At 40.3% G+C, this 27,817-nt stretch overlaps 1 protein-coding gene and 1 long non-coding RNA gene across 2 annotated transcripts in view; one reads left to right on the top strand and one right to left on the bottom strand.

Annotated features, from left to right (window-relative positions):
- The window catches only part of adisspb (adipose secreted signaling protein b), a 55,482-nt gene that overhangs the window by 748 nt on the left and 26,917 nt on the right, over positions 1-27,817 (top strand). Inside the window, exon 2 of the mRNA XM_085266572.1 lies at positions 13,790-13,893. Within this exon, the coding sequence (XP_085122698.1) occupies positions 13,875-13,893 (19 nt within the window). The 5' untranslated portion in view covers positions 13,790-13,874. The remainder of the gene's footprint in view (positions 1-13,789; positions 13,894-27,817) is intronic.
- Positions 17,418-21,616, bottom strand: LOC146579982 (uncharacterized). The gene is made up of 5 exons (XR_014891010.1): positions 20,819-21,616; positions 20,341-20,404; positions 19,831-19,983; positions 19,372-19,457; positions 17,418-18,765 (listed from the first exon to the last, which is right to left on the bottom strand). It is a non-coding gene; the product is annotated as an uncharacterized LOC146579982 (long non-coding RNA).

Raw genomic sequence — 27,817 nt, 5'->3', positions numbered from 1 at the left:
AATTTAGATGCAAGTGGTGCCTTTAAAAGCGATTAAATGAGACTTGACAGAGTCTTTGAAAGCTTCTGAGTTAAAAAAAAAGAGTAGTCCTTTGAATAACTCGTACAAACACATAAAAGCTTAAGAAAATATCACTCACTGCCAGCTAAGCTGTCTCATATTTCAAATACCAATGTGGATTTGGCAAAAACAAAAACAAAACCAGTACCTAGATGTTCCCTAAATCAAGCGTACATTCACTTCATAATTCATGCATCAGTGTAATTTTGTGCTGTGGTGGCTTCCACGTGCAGCAAAAAGTGTGAGAGAGGTCCACAACTTCGGTCACGTAATAGTGTAGTCAGGACATGCTAACTATAAATATGTTATGGTTCCCGTTGCTGCCAGTTTGTTCCTGTTTTACAGGGAGCAAATCACCTCCTTAAAATAACAAGTACCTGTTGCTGCTCTCTGTGGCATCTGCAGTTTTAATTTATGGGCCGTGGTGCAGAGCTGTGACAGCATTGACGGTGACAAAGCCTGGCTGGGCTTAGTGGTTTAAATGAGGGGTCATGCATATAAATGAGGTTTGCCCTTTGAAGAAACAAGGCCTTGCAATTTCACAGGTTGAGTCAGTGTGGAAATACAGCAGCAGGTGATGAGCCACAAAATTAAAACTGCTGAAGCAAATGGCATTGATTTATGTTATTGCAAGACAGTCTTTTGCAGGGAAAGTCTGGGGTTCATATGGATGTTACTTAATACCTACTAGGGCTGTGCGATATGACCAAAATCTCATATCCCGATATTAAGACATCTATGGTACAATATAAATCACAAAAATCTAACATTTTCTGTAAATTCTGTGAATCTCGGGCAGCTCGACTTGCGTGAAGTGTTTCCAGCTGCGCGTCATGTACCTGGAGTCGATTGTTTTAACTGATGCATGAAACTATACATTTTTAGACATAAGTTGTAATGGCTGCCGTTTTCTTTGTGAGTATTTATTACATGGCGTGCTGCGGGGAAAGGCCTGTTCTAACGTTTGAGTCTAAGTGTAACACTTCCAGCTCTTCAAAAATCACAGACGCTCAGAAAGATTGGCTTTTCACGATTTATTCCTGCAGAAGACATAAAACACACTCAACAGGTGTCTTCTGATGGTACAGCAATTGTAGCTCCCTCACAGTGCAAACGCGCGCTGTCTTAACAGACTTACAATTAACCTTTTAATAAAGAAAAGGTGGAAAGTAATAATTTCTCTCATTTTACACTCTGTCATACTGAGCTTGTATACAAAAGAAATCTTATGACTAATAAAATACATTTCACAATCGTATAAAACAGAATAACAGGATAACATAAGTATCACCAACTAAACATTTCCCTCTAGTGGTCAAATTAACAATAGCGCATTACATCTTCACTTGCTTGTGCTTTACAGACAAAATGGCTGTTAACAAGCTCACGTACCTGCAGAAGACATAAAACACACTCAACAGGTGTCTTCTGATGGTACAGCAATTGTAGCTCCTACAATGTAAAACAACATCACAAAAAGCACAGAAAAACGGTACATCCAAACACATTTCCTGCTATGCGCAGCAACCACTAGGGGGCTGACAAAGACCAACTGCCAAAGAGCATAAATACGGCAGAAACACTATTTAACAGCAACCCGCCTTTGTTTCAGTTACACAGAAACTTTCTAACATCAATATGAACCTATATACATCGACATGTACAACTTATGTAACAACATTCACACCAGAAACCATAAAAATGCCAGAGCCTTTCATTACAGGACTTACCCTCACAGTGCAAACGCGCGCTGTGAGAAGCGGAAGCCTTAGCAGCTTCTAAACGTTAGAGTGAGATCCGGTTTCTGGGTTTTCAAAATAAAATACAATAAAAAAAATGATAAAATTCACACTTAAAATGATAATTAAGAACAGGTAAGTGCATGTTTTTCATATGTATTTTTAACTCCGTTACACTCACCCCCACTGAATTTTATCAAATTTGAGCCTCAGGTACCCACACTAGTATGCACCAACCAGCCAGAGGTCAAAAATCACAGACACCAACTAAACGTATCCCTAAGGATGAAGTGGGATGGGAGCAGCGCCAAACTCCCAACCCAGCAACTGGCAGCAGGGTGCCCGAAATACACCCTACTAATAACCCCTTACAAGGTGTGTACCATGGCTCAACAGAAAGGGAAAAAAAAAACAAAAGCAAAAATGTAGAGTACATAACAGCAAGTACAAATCCCATCATTCAGGTAGGCATATAAACAGAACATTTAGTTAGAGAAGGATGGGATCAAGGACTTGCAAACTGACTTCACATCAAACCTGTCACGAACCACGACTTGATTTGACATTGTCTGGATCAGTCTATTCACAGGTTTGACAAGTCGCCCAAGTCTGGTTCTGATCTGGGAACCATTCCCGGTTTGGCTATAGTCAACCACTGGGGACTGAGCAGCAATGGCAGGAGCAACTACATCCACCACTACGTCAGGTGTAGTAGAGCATACTTGTACACCCTCCCCACAGCTCGTAGCAATATTGACCTCCTGGGACGCCATGCTAGAACCGGTTTGGTCAAAGTCCACTTCAACAGACAAGGCCGATGCGGCTGGCAAGACTGAATCCACGCTTGAAACATCAGTAACATCTCCCTGAGACCGGCTGTACTCCGTCAACTGCGACACCCATGCAACTGTCCTCTCTCCAGGGTCCAAAGGTTCAGAGATAACCTCCGGGTCAGCTGTCCCACCCATGGCATTGGGTGAGCGGTTACCATGAGCACCAACACAGCTCACAGCAGGGGCATTCAAATCCCCCTCCCCAGACGCAGCCCCATCATCATCTTCAGGCGCCGTGTTTACATCCCACGTAGAGGAGACGTGATCCGAGGTTCCAGCATCATCCTCCAGGGGCAGGAAATTCGCCACCAACAGCAGATTCCGGTGGACCACTCTCTCTCGTCCGAAAACAGAATCACAGATCTTGAAAGTGTGAGTATCGTGGTTCACATCGATCACGGTGTAGACCGTTTACTCCCACCGATCAGCAACCTTCTTCTTTCCCCTCTCTTTCCTGTTAGCAACCAGGACTCTGTCACCAACCTCAATCCTGGAACCCTTCACTCTCCTGTTATAGAGTTGCGAGTGACGACGCTTCTCCTGCGTAGCTCGGGCACGTGCAATGACCATTGCTTCCTTCACATCTTCCCTGAGGGAAACCACATACCTGTCATAACAGGTAACAGCTGGATCGCTCAGGACAGAGCGGAACAGAATGTCAACAGGCAACCGGGGCGTGCGACCAAACATTAGGTAAAAGGGTGCAAATCCAGTTGTCTCATGTGCGGTGCAGTTGTACATGAACGTCAGAGTCTGTAGGCGACGTGGCCAGTCCACTTTCGAGTCTGGTGGTAGGGCACGAATCATTCCACCCAGAGTCCGGATGAAGCGCTCCACACTGCCGTTCCCCATCGGGTGGTAAGGTGTCGTGTGTGTCTTCTTCACACCAGAGACTCTGAGGAGCTCACTTATCAATTGGCTCTCAAAATTAGCACCCTGGTCGCTGTGTATCCTTTCCGGAAACCCGAATACACAGAAGTACCTGTCCCAGAGAAGCCTTGCAACCTGTTTAGCCGACTGGTCCTTGCATGGGAAGGCCTGCGCCCAGCCAGTGAAGTGGTCTGTGATGACCAAGACGTCGACGGACTTGTTGTGTGAGGCCTCAGCCGACCAAAAGTCGATGCAGACCAACTCCAACGGTCTGGACGAGGACACGCTGACCAAAGGAGCACGCCCCTCTGGTTCGATAGTCTTACTGACTACACAGCGCTGGCATCCCCGTACATGGTCTCTCACATCACGCCCAAGGTTCAACCAGAAAAATCTCTTTCTAGCCAGGTCTAAACTCCTGAACTGGCCCTGGTGACCGGCATCATCATGGATCCCTAGGAGGACCTCAGCCTTCAACGAGTCGGGAACCACGAACTGCAGTCGTCTGTTACCTGATATCTGGTCTCTGGAGACTCTGTACAACATGCCGTTGTTGAGGACCAGCTTCTCCCAGTGGCTCAGGTATCTTTTAACAAGGACTGGGTCCCCTACCCGCTCTCTCCTCGAGGGTCTCCTGTGTCTCTCAACGTAGAAGACGACGCGGGAAAGCACTGCATCCTGCAGCTGTGCGTCCCTAAGTTCTCTCTCTGAATGGGCAGGTAAGGCCTCCAGACCGGGGGACACCATCTGTGGCAGGTGATGTAAAGCCTCTATTGCTCTCCCTCTTGGGCCGACATCCCACTCGACATGTGACTGCAAAACAGCTGTGACAGCATCTTCAGCCAGAACCAAGGGATGCAGACTCTGCGTGCCTTGGGACATGATGGAAGCTCCACCACCGGATCCACCATTCACCTTGCAGTCGGTGGACCACCGAAACGCCCCCTGGATTGATGCATGTGAAACATCTTTTGCCTCATTAAGGAAGTCTGCATATCTCTCAGCCAGCAGTCTGTCACTTACATTATCCTTCACAAAAGGCAATCGGCTCAGGGCATCTGCCACAACGTTCTGACGGCCTGGGACATATTTAATGTCAAAGTCATAGCTTGCAAGTTTAGCCACCCAGCGTTGTTCACAACAGTCCAGCTTTGGCTTGGTTAAAATGTGGGTCAAGGGGTTGTTATCAGTCCAGACGGTGAACTTGTGACCTTTGAGCCAATGACTGAACTTGTCGCAGACCGACCACTTTAACGCCAGAAACTCCAACCTGTGTGCTGGATAGTTTCTTTGAGACTGAGACAGGGATTTGCTGGCAAAAGCAATCTGTCTGGGCTTAGTTCCACCGTCCTGGATTTGAGCCAACACTGCTCCAATGCCATCCAGTGATGCGTCTGTCGAAAGCAAGAAGGGGCGAGAGAAGTCTGGGTGAGCCAAAACGACTGTATTTAACATCAAGCTCTTGAGCTTCTCAAAAGCCTCCTCTTCTCTGGATGTCCAATCCGAAGCACTCAACTTCCTGCATGGCCGCCTCACCTTAGTTGTTCCCTTGCCCTTCTTCACAGCGCCTCTCAGGAGCTCAAACAGAGGTCTGGCAACAGCAGAGTACATGGGGACAAAGTGTTGGTAGTAATTAATCATCCCCAAAAATGATCTGACTTTTCGTTGGGAAGGAGTCACTCCATCAGTGTCCATGAGGTCCACGCTCCTCATGTTCGCGATAACTTCGACTTTGGATGGGTCTGTTGATACCCCATTTTGATCGATAATGTGACCGAGGAACTTCACGGATTTCCTCAGGAAGAAGCACTTTCTGGGGGCCAGCTTCAAGTTATGCCCGCGCAGCCTCTCAAACACCATTTCCAGGCGCTGCAAGGCAGTGTCCTCGTCTGGAGCAAACACCAGGAGATCGTCCAGGTAACACAACAGGCTCAAATAATTCTGGTCACCAAAGATGCTGGTCATCATGCGCATGAAGCTCGCAGGGCTGTTGCACAGTCCCTGCGGCAGCCGATTATACTCATATAGACCCATGGGCATGGTGAAGGCAGAATATTTCCTGTCATCTTCATGCAGCATCATGTTGTAGAAGCCAGATGTCAAGTCCATGGTACTGAACAGGCTGTTTCCCCCCAAAGCAGCCAGACAATCTGCTTGATGTGGAAGAGGATGGGCATCCTTCAGGGTTCTCTTGTTGAGCCACCGGAAATCGTTGCAAATGCGTAGATCGCCATTCTTCTTCCACACGAGCACCAATGGTGATGCATACTCACTGGTCGATTTCCTGATGATGTCCCTCTCCTCCATCTCAGTCAACACTTGTCTCAGCTTCTGGTACTGGCTTGGGGGTACACGCCTGTAGGGAAGTCTGAAAGGTCTGTTATCTGAGAGGCGGATGCGATGCACAAAGTTTTTGGCTTCCCCACAGTCGAGATGATGGCGGGAAAAGACATCCTCGTACTGCAAAACCAGGTCAGCCATCCTCTCTTTACACTGTCCCGATGTCTCACAGGACTCTATGTCAACATCACCAAGCCCAACAAGTTTGAGTTTCTCCGTCATGGAGGTGGGCGTGACTTGTGGCGACATGGCCGACTGATGGCTGCTAGCCAGAGTTGTCTCCTGGAGCGCTGAAGCATCAAAGTCCTCAAGCGCCACACAGGAGTACACATCTGCTAGTTTGGCGTTACGTCGCAGATGTACAGGCTGCTCAGACACATTGATCAGTTTCAATGGGACCCATCTATCACCCCACAAGGGAGTAACCAATCTAGCAACCAAAATCCCTCTGGCTGCTGAGCGGGATGACGAGGGCTCTGTCATCACTGTACTGCCAGGGGAGACATTGATGTTCTTTGGTAGTTTTCCCCATACCAGATATTCGCGACCCGGTTCAAGGGACACAGCTGAGTTACACCTAACCGTGCCCACTTTGTCCGGGACGTCCGAATCTTTCCATGGGGTCAAACCAGAAAGCATAGACAGAAAGTTTTCAGTCTCAAGGTTGGTCTTAGAGCAATTACTGGAGACCGTGTTCCAGTAGGGCTCACAACGTTTAGACTGGTGTAATATGTGCTTAATGACGTTCGTCCCCAGTATCAGGTCATCAAGCTGCCCTTGAACCACCAGGATGGGAACTATCATTTTGCAGCCATACACCTCCATCTCCACATTGAGGGCATACTTAGGCTTCACACGTAGTCCTCCACACCCAACTAGAGTCACATCCACTTTGATAACGTCTTGATCAGATATCAGTCCAGACTCACGCAGCGTCACCTCGGCTGCTTCATTCATGCTGCAGGCCATGGATCCACTGTCCAGCATACCACCCATTTTCAAAAGCCCACCGAAAGTGACCGGAGTGTAGAAAAGACTGTCACTATTGCCGACTTTGTGAACGTTTTGAAAAATAACTTCAGAATCTTTGCATTTTTGTCTTGCCTCTTCATACACTGACTCCGCATCACAGGTATCGACAGTTTGGGAGTTTCCTGTAAGACCTGCACTGCCTCCCACCGAATACAGGTCGGCTAGTTTCCCTCCGGCTGGACCTGGGTAGACGTAATAGCCGGGCAGGACAACCGAACGTGGCCAGGAGCAAAGCATGAAAAGCACAGTTTATCAGATAGGCAGTGTGATGCTGTGGTATGTCTTGGATCACTGCAGACTCTGCAGGCATCCTCCCTCCTCCGTCTATTTCGCGAGAACTGATTAAACGCCCCTCTCCTTGGTGTCTGAGTGTTGTGGTGCTGCATTCTCTCCATCATGGCCTGAAACATATCCACCATCTGACCCATGAGCCTTTCCTCTGACTGTTGAAGATTTTGACTCACCGCAGTCAAAGGGGAGAAACTCGGACTTTCGATAAGGGGCTCTCGTGTTGCAGCGGTGGAGGGGAACGAGTCCACCAACCCCTGAAAACCTGAGGATGGGGGCGAGAAGCTTCGGGAGCATCCCTCCGGCACAGCAGCTGCAGGTGAGGCGTTCGGGTGCACGGCGGTGATCGTAGAATTACAGCCCTTCAACGGTGCTGCGCCGCTGGCTCTACCATTAGCTCTCACCTCCCTTTGATAATCATCAATCCTTTGTTGTACGTCTCGAGCAGTCCACTCATGGACAGGCTTGCACTTGAAGACATAAGACAACTCGGGGTCAGGACAATGTTTCACAAACATACATGCTACTTCATGGGTTAAAGGGGTCGCTGTCTGCCCCTGTCTGCGTAGCCCCTCTATGGCTAGTTCAGCAGCCTTGTTCAGTCTTATCCAATAATCTACTGGGTTTTCACCTCTGGTAGGGAGTGTTGCATAGAAGTCAGCAAGAGGGAGGCACGACGAAGAATCACTGAAATAATGGCGAAGGACACCAAAGATCAGATCAGGTTTCTGTTTGACATCAAGACCTGGGTCACTACGAAGAGCCACTCTGACCACATCTCTGGCCTTCCCCATTAAGTGGCTAATAATTTCATCAGCCTGGCCATGAATGGGGACCTTTTGCTTCCATAGATAGGTTGTTGCCATGTCAATCCAGTCCTGAACCGAACATCTGTCTGTGCCATCACCCCTAAAAACTTGAAGCTCCCTATTGGGCTTAACATGGACAGTTACATGCGGTACATCTCGAGCGGTACTGTTACATTGCTCAGTTTGAGTCTTAGAGTCACCAGTCAGATTCACAACGCCAGCTGACAACAGTTTAGTAACAATGGATTCACCTATCTGGGCTCCTATTTGCTCAACCATGTCAGTAAAACTGTGTACAGCATCACTGTCTCTAATTGGAGTGGAAACCTGGGGCTTATCACCCATACCCCTACCGATGGGAATAAAACTCGGGCTTTGGCCTAGCCCAGTGTCACTGCTCACAGGACCAAACTGTGTGACATTACTGGCGTCAACTGCATGAACTAGTCCGGCACCTCTACCCTTATGTAGTACTGGAGTGACAAATTTATCCATCGTCAAGTCACACACTTAAGATGATAACTGCATGTGCACCCCGTTAGGGAGAGAAAAAATAAAAAAATAAAAAATAAAATAGGTAGATAAAAATAAGAAAAATAACAGTATAATAGCAGCAAAACGAGGGAAAGAAAAAAAAAAAAAAATAATGTCCAAATAATTTGAACGTATAACCACACGTTGTATATCAAAACACAGACACTTTCACCCTTGTCTTATTTCAATCACATCCCTCACCTTTTTGTTTGTTTTTGGGTTTTTTTTTTGGTCTAAACTCACTTGGTTACAACAACCCACATTCAACTTGTGAACAGCAGGGGAGCAGAACAGCAGCCACGGCGATGAGCATCAAGCTGATCTGAAGATCCGAATGGTCACGGCACCAGTGTAACACTTCCAGCTCTTCAAAAATCACAGACGCTCAGAAAGATTGGCTTTTCACGATTTATTCCTGCAGAAGACATAAAACACACTCAACAGGTGTCTTCTGATGGTACAGCAATTGTAGCTCCCTCACAGTGCAAACGCGCGCTGTCTTAACAGACTTACAATTAACCTTTTAATAAAGAAAAGGTGGAAAGTAATAATTTCTCTCATTTTACACTCTGTCATACTGAGCTTGTATACAAAAGAAATCTTATGACTAATAAAATACATTTCACAATCGTATAAAACAGAATAACAGGATAACATAAGTATCACCAACTAAACATTTCCCTCTAGTGGTCAAATTAACAATAGCGCATTACATCTTTACTTGCTTGTGCTTTACAGACAAAATGGCTGTTAACAAGCTCACGTACCTGCAGAAGACATAAAACACACTCAACAGGTGTCTTCTGATGGTACAGCAATTGTAGCTCCTACAATGTAAAACAACATCACAAAAAGCACAGAAAAACGGTACATCCAAACACATTTCCTGCTATGCGCAGCAACCACTAGGGGGCTGACAAAGACTAACTGCCAAAGAGCATAAATACGGCAGAAACACTATTTAACAGCAACCCGCCTTTGTTTCAGTTACACAGAAACTTTCTAACATCAATATGAACCTATATACATCGACATGTACAACTTATGTAACAACATTCACACCAGAAACCATAAAAATGCCAGAGCCTTTCATTACAGGACTTACCCTCACAGTGCAAACGCGCGCTGTGAGAAGCGGAAGCCTTAGCAGCTTCTAAACGTTAGAGTGAGATCCGGTTTCTGGGTTTTCAAAATAAAATACAATAAAAAAATGATAAAATTCACACTTAAAATGATAATTAAGAACAGGTAAGTGCATGTTTTTCATATGTATTTTTAACTCCGTTACATAAGGTTTATTTTTTAGCACCTGACGGCTCTTTTTTGCTTCTCATCCGTAAACACTGCATCTTTCACATGATTCAGTTTATTTTGAAAAGTCTCAACAGGATCTTGAGCTTTATTGTGAAAGGCTTATGTGGAACAAGCGGACACGCGGTGGTTTTACCGTCGTTGTTGCTAACGACAACGCATAAAAACAAACGCTTGTCTGTTTGTAGTGTGGTTATATTAAATGTAAGAGAAAGAGGGAATGTTAAGAAATTAATATAGCCACTACAGTGACCATCAAAATAATGAAAAAATATTGCCGTAAACAGTTTATTTTGCGACACCACGAAACAAACAATAGCGTAAAATGAAACGATAGACATCGTTATATCGAACAGCCCTAACACCTACCTAAACATTGCTGTAGACCACCCACATGTTTACTGCTGCGAATATTGTCAGTATTTAGTAACTTTGTGTAATTAACAGTGACATTTGTTTTCTTAGCCCCACCTGCCATGAATGCGTGACATTGTATAGCATTGCATTGTCCTACTTGCCTTGCTTAGAAACACATTCATAAAGAATCCAGTACCCCCAAGTTTTAAGCAAATAGCAGTAACTCTTTAGTAGCTCTCTTTGAAATCCCAGCGTATTGCAGAAGAAAAAGATCATGTAATTTATTGCAACCTTTGTGACTGCATAACAGTGAAGTGAAACAGTGCAAGGAATGCAGTATTAGTCATATGGTCTGACAGGTTGTGACCAAGCCAACAGTTTAGCCACATATCTGAAACTTGTCACAGCAGGATGTCCTCAATAATAATAAACAGTAATAAAAATAATAATAATAATAAACAGGATGTCCTTAATAAACAACAGTCTTACAGCAGGTTAAAGAATAATCTGACCATTCACATTTTTTTCCCTGTGCTTTGTTTAAAACCTGCCCAGTTGTGTTCCACCACAATAAAAACACAAGTATAAACCTAGAATAAGCTATATGTTGTGGTATTTTACGTGACACAGATCACCCAACACATCCATGTAAACACTTTTTAACCTTGTAAAATTTTGTGTATCTATCCAATCATATATACCTAATGTGTCACCACCCTGATTCTACAGCTCAAAGTGTGCACATTTGAATCCCATCAGTGGCTTTCTAATCTTAGCGACCCATTTAGGTGCTTGAAACAGAACTGGTATTTTGCCCCACTAAAAGTGGATCATTGTCTGATTTCTGCAGCACTCTCAGTGGATGTGACACTGTAAAATTTCTGTTCCAGGCTGTTACACCCTTACCTTACCATTTGCAGCAAGAAAAGTGTCGAGTCTGGCATTGGTCCTCACTTGGTCCACTTTTATTTCTCCCTTTGGCTAAAAAAGCAGTAAGTGGGATTCTTGGGGTCATTTGTCTCACAGACCTCATCGGTTCCTTTAGAAATTATTTAAAGGGACTTAGCGACTTCTAAGAACAAGGTCAGACTTGGAAAATCTTTTATTTTGGACAGGAACCTTTACTAGGGCTGATTAAACGTCAGCAGCATTTGTTTTTTGACAATTCCAAACTGGAATACAATTTTTTTTTTCTGTTAAAAATGGGCAAAAAAACCCCATTTAACATGCATGTGAGTCATTTTTCTGTCTGAGCTGAGATTAGTTATTATCATGACATAAAGAGTCTCAAATTAATGAGCTTAAATTTTCTTGCAGCCTGGTGGAACAAACCTGTGGACCATCTCAACTGACCCCTGATGTCTTAGAAGTAAAACTTTTAAAAAATGAATAAAAGCTGTAGCTTCAGCAGGGCGCTTGTGATGCGAAAGGAGACACACACGTTTTTTCTTAAATCTGTAAACAAATCCTGCTAAATGTCACCTGTTACTGCACTAATTCTGTTCTGGAGCTTTAAGAAGTTAACAGTGTAGCAGCACAAGATCCAGTTTTCAACCAGCTTTGGGCTCGAGTGACCCTCCAGCTCACAGAAGGTTTTCAGAGCAGATTGGCAAGTACAATTCACTGCACAATCTGATATCTTGGTGTTTCGATTATCATAATTAATCTGCTCCAGGTTCAACATTGCAAGTGACCAGTCGCATTGCTGTGATGTCATAGTTGTTGAATGTGGAAACACCATCACAGCAAACACTAACCTTGACCCTGTTGGTGTTTGTTTTTTCCTGAGTAGACATTGGCAAGTTTCTTTCCACGTCACAATACTGTGACATCACAACAATGTGATTGATTTCTGGCCGTGTTAGCCTGGACCAACATTAATTATGATGATCCAGGAACAACACTAACACAAGTCAGTACACCTACTATCACCAGCTGCAGCACAAAATTGGATATATTTTCGAGCTGTGGGGTGAGCCTTGGAACACTTTCCCGATGAGGCTTCTTGTCGAGAGACAGGAAGAGCCAGTGCTATCTGGTAAGAGGTAGTTGAACCTTCAAAATAAGAGCACAGGGCTTGTCCGATAGTTTGATTGTGTCACCTCAGACAGATGAAAGCAAATAAATAAATCACTTAATATTCTTGGTGGTATGTATGTACAAAAATGTGCACGTAAATAACAAATATTAGCCAAGCTTTTTTTCCCCTTCGTGATGTGGGTTTCTACTGTGATGACATTGACACTTGAGTAAATTACACAGACCATTGGAGAAAATGGTTTCATATTGATGGTTTGTATCTGTGACTGCTTGTTTTCAATCCATTCATGTGCTATAATATATGAATGTACTGTATCAAGGATTTAGGTTTATTATTGTCAGACTGACACAGAAAAACCAACATTTTCTACCAGAGTTTTTGTTTTTTAGATCAACGGCTCAGGCTTATTTTAAAGTAATCGGTCCTATCTACTCCAATTTATGGATTTCAACATTTCTTTCTTTTTGGTTGTTTTACTGTTTACTGTACCAAAGTCAGTGTTGCCCTACCCTGCTCTGAACTTACTACAGTAAAAATAAAACATGTTCATTGTCACCATTTAGTGTTTCCTCAGTGAGAAAACTCATCAAGTTTTGTGCTCACAGGGGGAAAAAACTTCTTCCACGTCCTCTCTTGAAATATAAAGTTTCAAAATGATGTATGAAGATGTGCGTGGGTGTGAGAGGGAATATTATTGTGTAATGAGAATAAAGGCTTTCAATTCAATTTCAATTCAATTTTTTTCTGTAATGTAGGCCTAAAATGATAAAGTGTTAAAGCAATGAGGGAACTTTTTTTTAGCATTATTTTTTTTTTTTTAAAGTGGCACTCACGTGCTTCCATACTTTTCATAAAACATCCTTTTGTACTAATAATAGCATTAGCTGCTCCAAATCTTAACACCTGACTTAACTTAAAAATTGTGTCACCAGATCAAATAATTGGATGCACTACAAATGCCACTTCTAAAAAGATTCTATAGCAATGTCACAAGTTCTTGCACCTGTTGGTTAAAATTATTTAAAGCTGCTGCTTGTTGAACTCTGTCAGGCCTGCTGGTTATTGTTGTATAACAGCAGTACTGCCTGAAAATAAGACTGCTATCTTTGAGTGTTATCGTAGTAGTATATTAAATAGATCTGCATGCTATGTCTTTCATGTACTGGCTATGACTACCTTGTGCTGCACTGTACTTTGCATAAATATAGTTAAAGTTTCTCCGTGTTTATAATGAAGATTTTCCATCTGTGCGAAGCCCACTGGCAGCAGCAGCCTCAGCCCCTAGCTAATCCTCTTAGACTGTTTTGTTGTTTTCCTTTAATTGAAGTCTCTGTCGGGAGTCTCTGGTTCTCCTGGCTTGACTAGTACAGGACAGCTGTGCTCTCAGCTGAAATACACGCTAACGGGGGGTTGAGCATTTAGGAACAAGCACAGGGAGTCCAGCCATTATTTCACTGTTTTTACTTTTCGCTCATGTAAATCTTTGTAAATCTTCCTCTTGTTTTCTGTTGTCACCCCCTTGTGTGATTGCCTCCTAACTTCTTAACTTTTCTTTTTTTTCCCTTTTTTTTGCAGAGTTGTTTTGAGGTCGGACTGCTGAGATGACAAGGCTGTGACAGTGTGTGACTAAGTGTGTCTGTATTGGACTCATTCCTGTGAGATGGCTACTGCAAAGAAAAGTGAGTGTATACTGTTGTATGCATTCTTTAAAAGTACTTCTAAGTCATTCTGTAGTAATGTGCCAGATGATGGTGTGATTGCCTGCAATTTTTAGAAACAGGAAATGCCCACTTTAAACTGGTGAGACAGACAGACAAACAGCAACGGCTGTAATATTCAACATATAGGCAGCCCACACTAACCCGAGATTCGAATGTTTTTGTTTTTTTAAGTTCTACTGAATAACTCAGTCGTGTGGCAACAGACTGCAAAAATAATTTGCATAAAGTTATTTGGGAAGGGGGGGAGGTACTGAAAGAGGAAACCAGTTTGCTGATACATTTGGTACAGGAAATCACGCACAGTCATATGAAAAACTGAGTACACACAAGTTGTAAGTTGTAGATTTGCCGCTGTACGTGTTGTGTGACTCACTTTGGGCTAAGCGTTAGCTGTCACACAGACGGCCTCACATTTTGTTCTAGAATACGTTGGTATATAGAGAAGTGCATGGTCGACTCGGTGATTGCAGGATGTCCAGGTCCTGTGACTGAAAATCAAGCCCAAATCATCATGCCTCCACCACCATGCTGACATTTGGTATGCGTTGTGCTGTGCTGTGTATGTTTGGTTTTCTCCTAACGTGGTGCTGTGTATTATGGCCAAACACTTCCACTTTGTCATATCTCTCCAAAACACATTTTCCTGTAATTCCTGTTCAGATGCTACAGCCGAGTTGGTTTATTCTTTTTAGAGAGACGATGCTTTTTCTTGCTAACCCCTCCAAACAAGCCATACTTGTTAAGTCTTTGTCTAATATGATGAACTTTAACTTTTTCATGCACTTTAACATTTAACATGCCACTGAGGCCTGTAATGTTTGAATGTCGCACTTGTTGTTTTTTCTGAGCAGGTTCTCTGAGCGTTACATGGTCTGACCATGAGGCTAATTTGCTTACATTGTGGCTTTGTGTTAACATACACCTGAGTGCTCCAGACCAGCAGACTGCCAAAACTTCTGCTTTTATAGAGGTGCTCACATTTGCTGATGATCAGTTAATCAAACAGATTTGATTAGGAATATCTAAACTGCTACTTGCCCTCTTAAGTAAGTAAAGGGTAAGTAAGGGTTTGTTTTTCACAGGAAAGGATAGGAAAGGAAATGATGAGTAGTCGTGTGAAACTTTCATTTTCACATTACTATATATAGATGCGTAAAAAAAAAAAAACCCAAACAAAAAAACAGTTTTACTCATCTTGGACATGAGCTACAGTTTTAGATGCTTCATATTTGGCTAACTGACGTAGCACTTCTTCTGTATTCATTGTTTATTAGAAGGTAAACGAAAGGAAAAAAATAGAGTAACTAGTTCCCTGTTAGAATTCATGATGACGCATAACCACAGATTAACCATTTCAGCCATGACACAGCCTGACTTAAATTATTTTTTTGATTGAAAAGCAGAAATGGTACAGTGAGGCATGCCAGGGAACAATGACTATGTGTTTATCTCTATGAAAACTTAATCTCCTTCGCAGTAGTTATGGATACTTGTTGCCTTCACAGACCACTTTGCAGACCTTTGTTAGGTTCACTGATGGCTGGTTTTACAGGGTTTGGATTGGCTCAGATATCACAGGAAGAGTGTGTCTTAGAAGTTGTTACCTTTAGTACAGTAAAAGTATTTTATAATAAGCAGTAAAAATTTTACTGTGGAGATTTCAATCATCTTCTTTTGTCCTTTTGAACATTGCCGTGTGCGAGTATCTGTGGTAATCTGTAACACACAAAATGTTATTGTTGTTGTTTGTTTTTTAAAAATCTTTTCCCAGGAGGATTTTGTAAATTACTGTGCGCTTTCATCTGCTGCATATCAGCGGGATCAGTCTCCCTCAGTTGTCTTCATATGAAATTTTATATTTGTTGTAGCTTGGACCACTTCATGGGCTTGGACACGTCTGTGTTACTTAGGGCCGAGGTCAGTGGATGTAAAGGCGACAGAAAAGAAGCTAAAAGAAGACAGGAAGACATAGATGAGCGTGTGTGATCGCACTTTAACCATGCCCAGCAGTGTGCTGAAAGCAAAATTGAAGGTTTTTTTCTCTTCTTCCCACAAAGAGTGCTACTAAATGTGGTAATATAACCAAATGTGAGAGTCTCAGGTGGGTCATTTCAGAGTTGTTACCAAATATTGAAGCTTGCAGTTAGTTGGTGTGATGTTAACAGTAGACACTGGTAATATTTTTTATCTTTTTATTAACTGCAGTTTTTTTCATTAATAACAGCTGATTGGGTTTTTTGGGGGGGTTTTTTTGCAATTTTTGGAGGTAATGATATTTTACGTCCAGTCTGCAAACACTGCACTTGATTCCTAAACCCACCAGGATTAGACTGATAGGCTAACAGCCTACAGTAATATTCAGCAAAGCAGAAAGGGACATGCTGACAGGCAGATTAGTGGAAGGACATAAGTAGATGTATATTAATCTGAAATAAGCCAGTTGAGCAGGGCTGCATTCTTTTTTGTGCTAACTCGGGGATATGAGACCAGTCTAAGCAGTGCCAGCTCTCAGTATTGTGATAATGATAGGGTTAGGGTTTGGCTCAGATCTGCGCCTTTGATGCAGTTCTTGTATGTGAAAGTACCTCAAATACACACGAAATGCTTGTGTTAAAGAGGTTATCTGTAAATAGGTTTTCAGTCAAATGCAACTTAAATATATAAAATCAAAGGTTAATTTATTTAAATAATTCATCATTAAGAAAAATGTGCTTGGTCTAGTGAATTTCATTTGACCAGATTAAATTAAATGTAAGTACATTGTACTTATGTAACAAAAATTATATGGGGAATAACTTAAAGTCGGCAATCTGGGCAGATATATTTTTTTGAGTGTCTTTAAGAAAGAATTGCCTTTGTTGATCTTTGTGAGTGGATTCATTAGTGAAAGAAATTACCGCCAAGTCTGTCTGGATGAGTAGATCTTTAGCATTCATAGGAACATGACACCAGATGAATGATAAAACTGAAAAGTGTTTATGAATGAGCTATTTTAGATGTACAGGCCTCTGGAAGTTACAGTTTTAAATCAGCAATGGAGGTGATGGATGGCTGCAGCATTACTTTTGGCATGAGTGGATCACCCTGTTGAAGAAGATTAGCATTTTAGAGGGTTATAAAATCTTTTTTGATAAAAATCTAGAAGCCTGTTTACATAAAAACACAAGTAAACACATTAGCTGTGAGCTACAGATGCATTTTTGGTACGATCCAGGGGTTAAAGCGGGATTTGGACAGCTCTAACAGCAGCTCAGATAACAACCATAGATATATATTTGTTTGTCTTAGTGGCTTTGTTAGATTTGTTTTGTTTGTGTAGAGGCTGTGTGATCTGCTGACCTTTTATTTGCTGCTGTGGCTCTGAGGTTTATGGATCTTTGTGGATTTAGGCAGCTGCATTGTATAATATATCAGCAGATATTAGTCAGGCTGGGACACTAGCTTGAGTGATATCTGCCTACACTGAAAAAAATATGTTGTTGGATTTACTTAATTCAATGGTGGACATTTATTGCACACAGATGTTTTGCTTTGGCAGCAACTTAAACAATTGAGTTAAATTAACACAATTTATTCATGTTCAATAAATCTGTGCAATTTGTGTTGATAAAATGTGACTTAAACATGTTTTGATGAAGTAATTTGAGCTCTTGAAATATTTTAATCCTTCACAATTTTCTCACTTTATCCCAACACCATTCAATAACTTTTACCCAATACTACTTGGTCACATCAAAACAACATGTCTAATTTCACTGCAGTAGGTAAAGAATTAAACTGACATTACTCCTCCACTGAATCTACATAAATCAACAGTTAAATAATGTCAGTTCTTCCGTGTTCTCTGGAATCAATCGCAGCAAAGAAATTAGACTGTTTCTTTTGAAAAATGTTGGGAAAGAACAATACAAAACATTCTATTTAAGGCCTCTGACATCAAGATTCAGTTAAACAACAATTATAACTAAACAATTTGAGGTAATGTTAGTTTCCATTAACATTAAATTAGGTTACTGAATTGGCAAACACCTTCCTATTAACACTACCCATTTTACCCCAATAACTAAAGAAATTAGCACTTGCAGGTCAAAACCTTTATTCAAGAGACGCAAAAATAACATTGATACAGTGACTGTCAAAAAATACAGCACTGATCATACTGTGACATCTTGGTTCAAAACAGCACACTTAGAAATATTCAACGTTCTTTACTTCAACTGAATGAAACTGAAAATACCATTTCACACGACCCATATGGGATATTTAGACTGTATAACTGTTCACGCTACATCTCTTCACTAGTAAAAGAAAGAAAAAATACAAAGAGAAATTTAAAAATGCTGCCAAACAGACAAACAGAACTTGTACAGAGCAAAAGGAAAAACAAACAACAACAAAAAACAGCTCGTCCTCATGGCAGTTGCAGAGTATATAAAAATGAACCTTGCGATCCGTTCCTGGAATTGAGCTTCAAAAATGCAGCAGAACAAGTGTGAGATTTAAATGTCCTCTCACCTAGAGCTGGTCACCTCACATGCATAACAGTGAGCTTCGTTACAGGAGCAGTTTTGTCTTAGTTGTGAGCTTTTCTTGAGAGCTGAGTTGCATCCAACTCCATTACCACCCTTTGAATCACCTCAAAAGTGTAGCAGAGTTGTGATGGGTAACTCATGTTGAAGGAATAAAAAAGGTCCAAACAGCATGGCTACTGCAAAGGTCACGTTATCCAGATCTTGAAGAACAACATCAGAAAAGTCATTGCCTGGCGCATCTCTGGAGACAGATGTTCATTGTGGTTTTCTCAATCTGTGCAGTGGCCTCAGGCAAGTCCTGGTTAAACACAAAACATTTCTTTAAGATTCCTTTTTAAACTCATCTCTTTTGAATCTACCAGTTCTAATGTTAGAGTAATTTAAACCAATGCAAGCAACATAGTAAATAGCTATAGCCAAAGAGTGGCCTGCCATGCTGCCATTCATGGTCTAACAGAGTTTCTAAGAGAGGGTGAAAAACATAATAATTTCAAATGCTTTACATTAGTTTTTGTTAGAAAGACACCGGCCCATCAGAAATCCAGGTTATGTCACTCAGAAGATGTTAGAATTTAGACTTTCAGCTCCACAATTTGGTTAGCTGTTGGTCAGTTGGTCTTTTTTTTTTTTTTTTTTTCAAACAAAAGCTAATGTAAATATTGGTGGGATTTTCCTTTGTTCATTAGAATGACAAATTTAAAGTTTTTTCACACTGATGTGACCCCTAATACAGGGGTGGGGGTGGGACCTCAAGGGCCGGCGGCCGAGTTCACTACCAGGCCTCATGTGAACTTCAAATTATTAAAGAGGACTACTGGTCCTAACCAGTCCAATGAGGATCAAGTGGATAACTAAATGCATTTTTAAATGTTGCAAATCCACAATCTACTCATAAAACACTCACCATGAACTCCTGCACCAAGATGTTGCAATTGTCTTTCACACAGATGCGGAGCACTTTGATGAGGGACTTCAAGCATTAATGTCATCCTTGAGTATTATAACAAAGAAAACAAAGATTTGTGAACTTTTCAGTAGCACAGAAGAAAATGATCCCAGACAAAAACTCTTGACTTTTTAAACCAGTCAACATGCAACACCAGCATCTACAAAGCAATAGCAAAAGTTCCTGTTTGACATCAACTTTATGGATATATAGTTTCCAGAACATTTATTTAAAAAAAAAAAGATAAATTTTTCTCAGTGGGCCAGTAAATGCATGACGAAAATTATGGCATCCTTTTAGTGGAATCATTACTCACAGGTAATAGTTGACTGTTTCAATGGATGTAGCATAAAAATCTTTTACTGACCTAATGCAATACATATACACTTTGTAGTTAAAGAATTTTAAAGTTCTTACTGTCATAATGGCAGCTACATCCTTTAGCTTTGTGCCCTGTTCCCCCGATCACTTTGCAAACACTTTCAGCAGACTGTCAGAGAGAAACTCAGCTCCGTCAGAAACCTTGACTGTAAAGGCATGGTTGGGATGCACTGGAATGCTGCATTTTATCTGAAATGACATAAAATTATTTTGAAATAACAGCAGGCACTGTGCTTGGTTAATCAGCAATGTTTTGTTGAATAAAAACTGTGTTTCCAGATCTTATGGGATTAAAAAAATCCAAAGATGTTTGTTTCTGATTTGCAACCCAACAACCCACAAGTTACAACCTCATTTCAGTTCAAGTGTGCATTAATGCGAGTCCAGTAATCACCTTTCTGGCAATACATACAGGTATAAGTTAAACCTATGGCAGATTTTGGATTTCTCAGTTGTATTAATAGGGTGAGTATGCATGCACCTAATAATTATAAAAAACCTATTATAATTAAGTTACAGAAACGAAAATAGAATATACTTTCTTACCATAACACCTTGAACCCACAATCCATCAGCTGACTCCTGGTGAAATGCAGAATAGAGGTCATCTCTCAATGTGCAGCAACAAAAACAAAAACAAAAGGACAGCAGGTGAGGGCAGGAGGGGTAGGGATGTAAGCTAGCATAATGCCGCTGATGATATTAGCTAAAGCTGTTCAATGTCCAAAATCTCACTAACACCACGGTGCAGTAAATACACAATGTAACTGAAGAGTCAGTTGACAAATCTATTCACACAGAAAACCAAATTATGTTATGAGTGCCTCGTAATTAGGTTTAATGTGATATTACGGCTCTTGTGCCAAAGACAAATTCAAATGAAAAAGCGCCAATTCTTTGACAACAGATAAAACAGCAAATAAGCTAACGGCTCTTTTTTAGCATGTTACATGGCGACACTCTAGACGTTTAACTACATTTGGCTGAAATATGGTAAATATGAATTCAAAAAATCAAGACATACCAAAAACGTAGAGTTGGCTGCTCGACTTGACTGAGATGGATGCCTTTTTTAAACCACGATCCAAAGCCCGCGAGATGAAATCACGCGTGGTTTCACGAGATTTAACGTTGCTATCTTATTGACTTACTTCACCTGAACATGATATGAACAATTTAATACACCCTTTCTGCATATCATGTAGTTTTTACACTATATAGTTACATTTAACTTTAAAACATGAGGCAATTGTGTTAAATACATGCAAGATGCTTACATAAATCCAAGAGATGGCCAGTCCCTTTTTTTCAGTATAGCTGTAGTATGAAATTGGGATTTGGCAACAGATAGTGAAGAACATCAGCCTAAATTCAAACGAATGAGTGAAAACCCTGACCTAACCAAACAGTGAGCATGGTTACTACTGTAAATAAAAAAAATAAAAAACTTTAACAGGCTTCATGTATAATGTTTACCCCACATAGCCTGTACTTAGGTGCGCCGTCCAAGTGTACTAACAGCTAGTCAAATTTCAATGACTCATTTTTTTTCCATCTGTGAGAACAGTATCATCTGTGATTTGTTTGTGTAAAAACGTCTCGTTCTTTCTTTGAACTCCTAACTGGCTCGCCAGCTTGTGGCAAACACTCATCTTTATCCATCCTCCTTTAACAAATAAAAAAAAATAAAATAACCTATGACTTATTTATTACTAGTTGTATTTATTGCAGCTTTCAGTTTCTTTAAGATGATCATGCTTAATTTGCTGAGCAGTCATTGCCCTTTAAAAGTCTTCTTCAATCATCCCCTTGTGTCCTTTGAACTCAGCCGATCTGCTTTTTCATTGAATTGTATTTCTAATTATTGTTCTTTACATTTTGCATTTGTGAGACCATGTTTCACACCCCCAAAATATTAGTAGGGACATAAAAATATCAGTGGTAAATCTTAACTGTAGTAACAACCAGGGCTGGGCCATATCATATGGTCAGTGATAATAATATTATAAATATAATATAAAAAATGTCATATCATTGCTATAGCGATGCTATACAAGCCCGGGCGTGTCTGAAAACACTGTGCCAGGCTCCAAACATTTAGTATCTAAAAATGAAGGTACTCTAGAAACCTCCAACAAAGCAGAGTCCTTCAAAATAGATGAGAAAACCAACCCCACCAAATATGGAAGCAGCACACTTATTTTACCACACCACTGAGTGAAACCAGGCTATAAAAACAGCAAACACTAGCAGCATGTTTAAAGTCACTTTTATTCCTTATTGTGAAGCTCAATTTGAACTTCAAGTCATTATTAGTATGTATGCCTAAATGCATCGAGTTGCTGCAAGATAATTGGCTGATCACATATTTACAATACTGAGCAGTTGAACAAATGTACCTTATAAAGTGGCCAGCGAGTGGATCTGTAAATACACATGTAGCGTCATAGTCATTTGTTAGTTTCTGAGCAAAACATTACAGCTCTTAGATTTACAACTCATGCCATTATTTTTTTTTCTTAAACTGCTAATTTTTTCACATGGAGTCAAAGTTCAGGTAGACTCGCTGTAGATAAAAGCACATTTCTTAATCGGACTTTTCAAGCTATAGCATATCGTTTTGACTGTGAAAGGCTGCTTTACTGCAAAAAGTCTGCCTTTACATGAGTAATTACTCTCCCATGAAGCCATATTGTATGAACTTCAAGCCTTCAAAAAGCCTTATAGCAGGGTGAAAAGTGCTCTCATGTGATTTAGATGACTATAGTAAAGCTTAATATTTGATAGAGAGCTACGTCTTCTCAGAAAGAAAGAAAAAATGCATACATATTATTGCTGAAGTTTAAATTATGTGTGGTGATCATTATATCATTGTATCCACTCACCTTCTATTTGAATAAAAAAGGAAAAAGAGAGCTCTAGGCTCTATTTTTCAAATGTTATTAAGTTTCCCACGTATATTGGTACTCTATACTCCAAAATAAGATACAAGAAATGTCTAGTAGATGTTAAAAGATTTGCTCTTGATCAGTATAAAGCATTACTCCTACAGGAGCTGATGAATTTAAGCTTATAGCTGATTCAGAAATGCATTTGTAATGGTTCTATAAAACAAATGATGATATCAGATAAAACCTCTCTGACCTCTGGGTGTCTTCAATAAAGGTAAAAAGAAAATGTGCACATAAATTATGAACTAATTAAATTATTAAAAGGTTTTTGTAAAAAACAAACAAAAAAAATCACGTAAGTTCAAAAAAACAGGTTTAATAATGGTGACTCACCTGAATCCAAAAACTTCAGGTCCATCATTCAGAGGTTATTCAGTTTCTTGCATTTGGACCTGCTACAGCATTTTTTTGTTTATTTATTTCTTTTTTGTAGATATAGGTTTCATGTGTGTATTGTTATTGGTTATAAATGATGGTTTATCTCAATTTGATCTTCATTGTCAATTGAGACAATCCCAGTAGCTGCACACTCCCCAGTCCTATATGAACTGCTCCAAATGTAAAGATAAACCTTTTAATTGTGACGTTATAATGTGACTTTGAAGTGTTGACGTATTTAAAATGTAGCATACATCAATAATTTCTTTTATTTGAACAGGATTTAAAATTGGGAATTTTTTGTCACAGATTTATTCTATTTTTTTTCTTTGCCTAAACTAATTACCCTAAACATGAAACAAGTAGTATTCCTTTTATCATTAGAGTATTTTTATAGTAACATTGAGAACTGAATGAGCACATTTACGGTACTGAAAAATGTTTGAAAGTCAAATACCTGATGCCAAACACTGTGCTCCTAAAATCAAATATGGAAGTATCAGGGTGAATATCGTGACTTGGGAAAGACTCATTATTAATACTGTGGTATGTGTTGAATTCATAAAAAGGCACAGATCAGATAAGAAAACTCATTTTACGGATAATATTGACATACTCTGACTCTTCTCATCCTTTATCTGGAGACTTATAAGGTAGCGTTGTCTAGGATAACAAGGCTAATAAATTCAGTTTAAAGTTAGTTTACATTTTGCTTATCTTGTTTTAGAACTTCGAGTATGGGATATTGTTAATATTAAAAGGCTTCTTGTTGTTTTCTTTGATATAAAGAGCTTTGGATATGAAACATCCTTCCTCAGTTTCCAGTTCTATTTCTACACAGTGATCCTGCACATATGGAACATGATGTAACTCCACAAACTCATTACTGTGACCCAGATTGCTGATAGCAAGCACTTCTAATCTCTAATATGAGTCTGAATAAAAGTTAAATGGAACTAGAGTGACAGTAATGCCTGTGCTTTGTGTAAATGTAGCTGGCTGTGTTAGTATATGTACTAAAGGTAAATGCATCAGTCTTGTGCTATGAGTTTGAATACTGGATTGCACTGGAGAGCCACTTATGGTATGCACGGTCACGTCGGGGCTTGTTTCTAAAAATATGTACTCATCGTTCTTACAGCAGACGTTTGTATCTATAAAAACAACTTATTGCTTTATTAATATTTTCAGTTATACTGCTACAGCTGGGATAGACTTCAGGCCCCCCATGACCCTGACATGGATAAGTGGAAGAGAATGGATGGATGGATGTTACAGTGATCTCTGCTGTTAGGGCCAACATAGCCAGCATTTTGCATAATGATGTCTGTGTATGTATATGTATTCCCTGTGAGACCAAAGTTTAGGCCTAAAATGTCTGAAAATGCTTGTCTGCAGACAGTTTTTTTCTGTTGTTGGCTTTGAATGATGTCATAGAGAGGGGTATCCTTACATGGCTATGTCAGTCATATAGCGCTTAATATGACCACAGAAGTTCCACCCATCTTCTTAAAACCTGCTGTTTGTTAAAGACAGCCAATTAGAGGAAGGTTTGCTCAAACGGAGAGGAGCTAAAAGAACTTGTGTCAGACACAAGTTGAATTGAGGGGCTCCACCAAGTCCCACTAATGGATAAATGTGGATTATTTTAAACTGTAAATCATGCAAAACTGCTCTAGTAGAGACTAGTTCCACATAAATAAGTTTCTTGAAACACTAGAGGGCTTCTGTTTAGAAAATGAATGTTAGTGACTTTCTGAGAAAGTGCAACACGTTGGTGTAAAGATAAGTTATCAATACCAGTTTCGGTTAGCATTAGTAGAGGCCAATCAGTTGAAGAACTACTGGAAAAAGATGAAAGAACATTTTCATATCTTTTGACTTCTTTACTTGTTAAGGCAAGACGTTTTAAAATGAATTCACCGTTGCCACTGAAAAGGAAGTAGCAGCTGCCGGCAACCTTTATTGACATTAACCTCCTTGCCCCAAGGAAAAATTGATGTTTGCTCGGTGATTGCATTGAACTCTTTTGCTGTCTGAGGCAAATTAGTTAACAAGTGTTCAATAACAAGGTGATTGCCCCGGTTGCCTGTTGGGAGCCAGGCTGCTTCCAAACAATGGAGACCTGACTTAGTGCAGTCACTCACAAACAGATCACAACACAGTGCGATTAACTGGAGTGAGTCTGTGCTGATGAGTGCGACTGGTCTGCGATGTCTTACAATAGGGCACTTGACTAAATTGGTTCTTGAGTGGTTGTATTATGGTTATATTTCTTTGTGTTTCTTTAAGTGCTTAAACTCCTGTAGTTAATTTGCCATCCTGCAGTGACTACATCACTATTTATAGAGGAATTTTAGTTTCAGATCCAGGTTTTACCGAGTATCTGAATATATCTAAAGGATTTAATATGAGTTGAATATGAATGATTTCATTGTACACAGCAACAAATTTGATATTTTCGCCCTGTTGTTAGAGTTAATTGACAGATTATTGCAAACATGAAATTACCAATTTGACCCCATACAGTCACAAACTGTAGACTGTCTCCTTGTTATTGCCATTTCATTGTGCCATCCAACCATCCAAATTGTTGCAGTTCTAGTTCCTGTACCTTTCAAAGGCAACACAATTGCAAGTTCATTGCACGTGATGTTTTCTTTGATATTACCTAATGAATGTAGAATATCCAAGTTTTTACTTTATTTCATTTCTTTTTACTAGCTCTGCTGCACATGCTGGGCTTTGGTTATTTTTACAGGAGCTAGCCTTAAACAAAAATTCTATTTGATTACTTTAACAAAAAAAAAAAAGTAGGTTTAGGTTGTGCTACATAATTAAATGAGCTGGATCAGTTATACCTTACACAAATTGAACCTGTGCATATTAATATGCTCACTTGTCAGGAAACTGGCCTTTATATAAATTTAGCTTATATTAATCTGATATGTCTTTATTTTCAGATTACTATTGGTTTCCTGTTTCTGTGAGATAAGAAATTCATTATTTTTGATTTAATCTGCTCTTCAAGACAAATGCTAGGATATTGCCTAGCTTCACTGTCTTAGATTGGTAATTAATTCAGATGGTATCAGCTTCACCAACTGTTGGCTTATTATAATTTGGCAGAGGATGTTTGACAAAAACCCTGTGCTTAAATTAAAGTAACATTTCTGGTCCAGATCTGAAGGGCAGGGAAACCCTCTGCCAGTAAATGTGAGGATAGTTTAACTTCAGACTTGACTTCAGAAAAAGAAATAAATCTCCCCAACTGTCAGTTTGGCAAGAAACAAAATGTGGTTTAAATTACTCTCTTGCACACCACGAATGAGAAAATGTATTAAAAAAGACATTAATATTCTGACTGCTGTAAATGAGCCTTGATTGGAGTGAGTGTGACTTTGGTGACATTTAGCTCACTGAATTAATAATGCTGATCCCAGATAGCTTTTCAGTGTGGTGGTGCATGGGCCTGTTACACTGTGACTCCGAACATAAACACACCTAAGCCAAAGAAATAACCCAGCAAAGTTTGTTCCATGGTGAAGTAATGCTTTATGAAATCCAAGTTAGACATGTGGGCCTTGTTGTCAAACAGTCTTTTTTAGAGATTAAACAGAGATAAAACACAGTTTTAAAAACAACAACAACAACAACAACTTCCTTGAGAATATGTGTGAATGCTACAGCAGAAGTAGAAGAGCTTGTATGAATTTGTGAGTGAGATTGTATAGAGGGCTTTGAGTGCTCAAGTACAGCTAAAAAAGTGCTTAACAAGAACCAGTTCATTTAATGCTGCAGACCTCGTGTGAACGTTACAAAACATACAGACATTCTTATAATCGTACTATATTGAAAAGAAACAAAAAAAGCAAACTCCACCCTCTTTCTTTGCTGCATTGTTTCGTCTGTTTATGACCACCTCAGAGTTCTCTATTAACCAAACTCGCATGGCCTTGCACAGTGTTAGAGGATCACAACATAGCTACAAGGACACACAACAGTTAACTGTCTTTAACCTGCAAGCTCCCCAGTGATGCTGAACTGTGCCCACGTGAGATAAATACTGGTGATTATCTAGTGAATTGATGGAGTGGGCGTGATGTATGCTGACTCCCTTATACTCTATTAAGGCAGCACCCGAAACCAAACTGAGTATTTCCAGCTTCTTGAGGGGACTATCTCCTGATTTTTGTCTACATGTTAAAATAGGGCATCTTAGGACAATTTCTTGACTTGATATCTCTGATATTGTGACTCACTCTCTGGAAGCTCATGTGTGATAACAACTGAGGGTTCAGACGTGCACTCACACACTGCAGCATCACTCACTTAAAGTGTTTTTATGGGCAGTAGCATTCACGGTGGCTTAAAGGATATCGTCCTATTAATAGAGTATTTCATAAATATTTAAAAAGTTGCTTAGGTATATTCTTTGTACTATTTCTCCCTGTCTTGCTGTTTAGCTGGTGTTGAAAGGCTCTGGGAAGGAGATGCTTTGAAAGGGGCTCAAATTTATGGAGGAGACCTTTGAACAAATTGTTTGTTTTTTCAGGGAATTATTATTTTTTGTGGAGGGCTGTTTATTTGGAGAAGGATTTTCCATTCTCTCACACTGGGGATGAATGCCTGGGCAGAGGAAAAATAAATAAAAATGTGTCAGTGTGTCCTATGATAACACGAAAATCTAAGGC

This window comes from Mchenga conophoros, linkage group LG3, assembly GCF_057382185.1.
Source record: "Mchenga conophoros isolate Kocher_MC1m ecotype Shallow Benthic linkage group LG3, M_conophoros_male_GT1.1, whole genome shotgun sequence".
In the NCBI taxonomy this organism is placed as follows: domain Eukaryota; kingdom Metazoa; phylum Chordata; class Actinopteri; order Cichliformes; family Cichlidae; genus Mchenga; species Mchenga conophoros.
The sequence above is the reverse complement of the archived record's forward strand: the minus strand, read 5'-3'. Positions and strand labels throughout refer to the sequence as shown.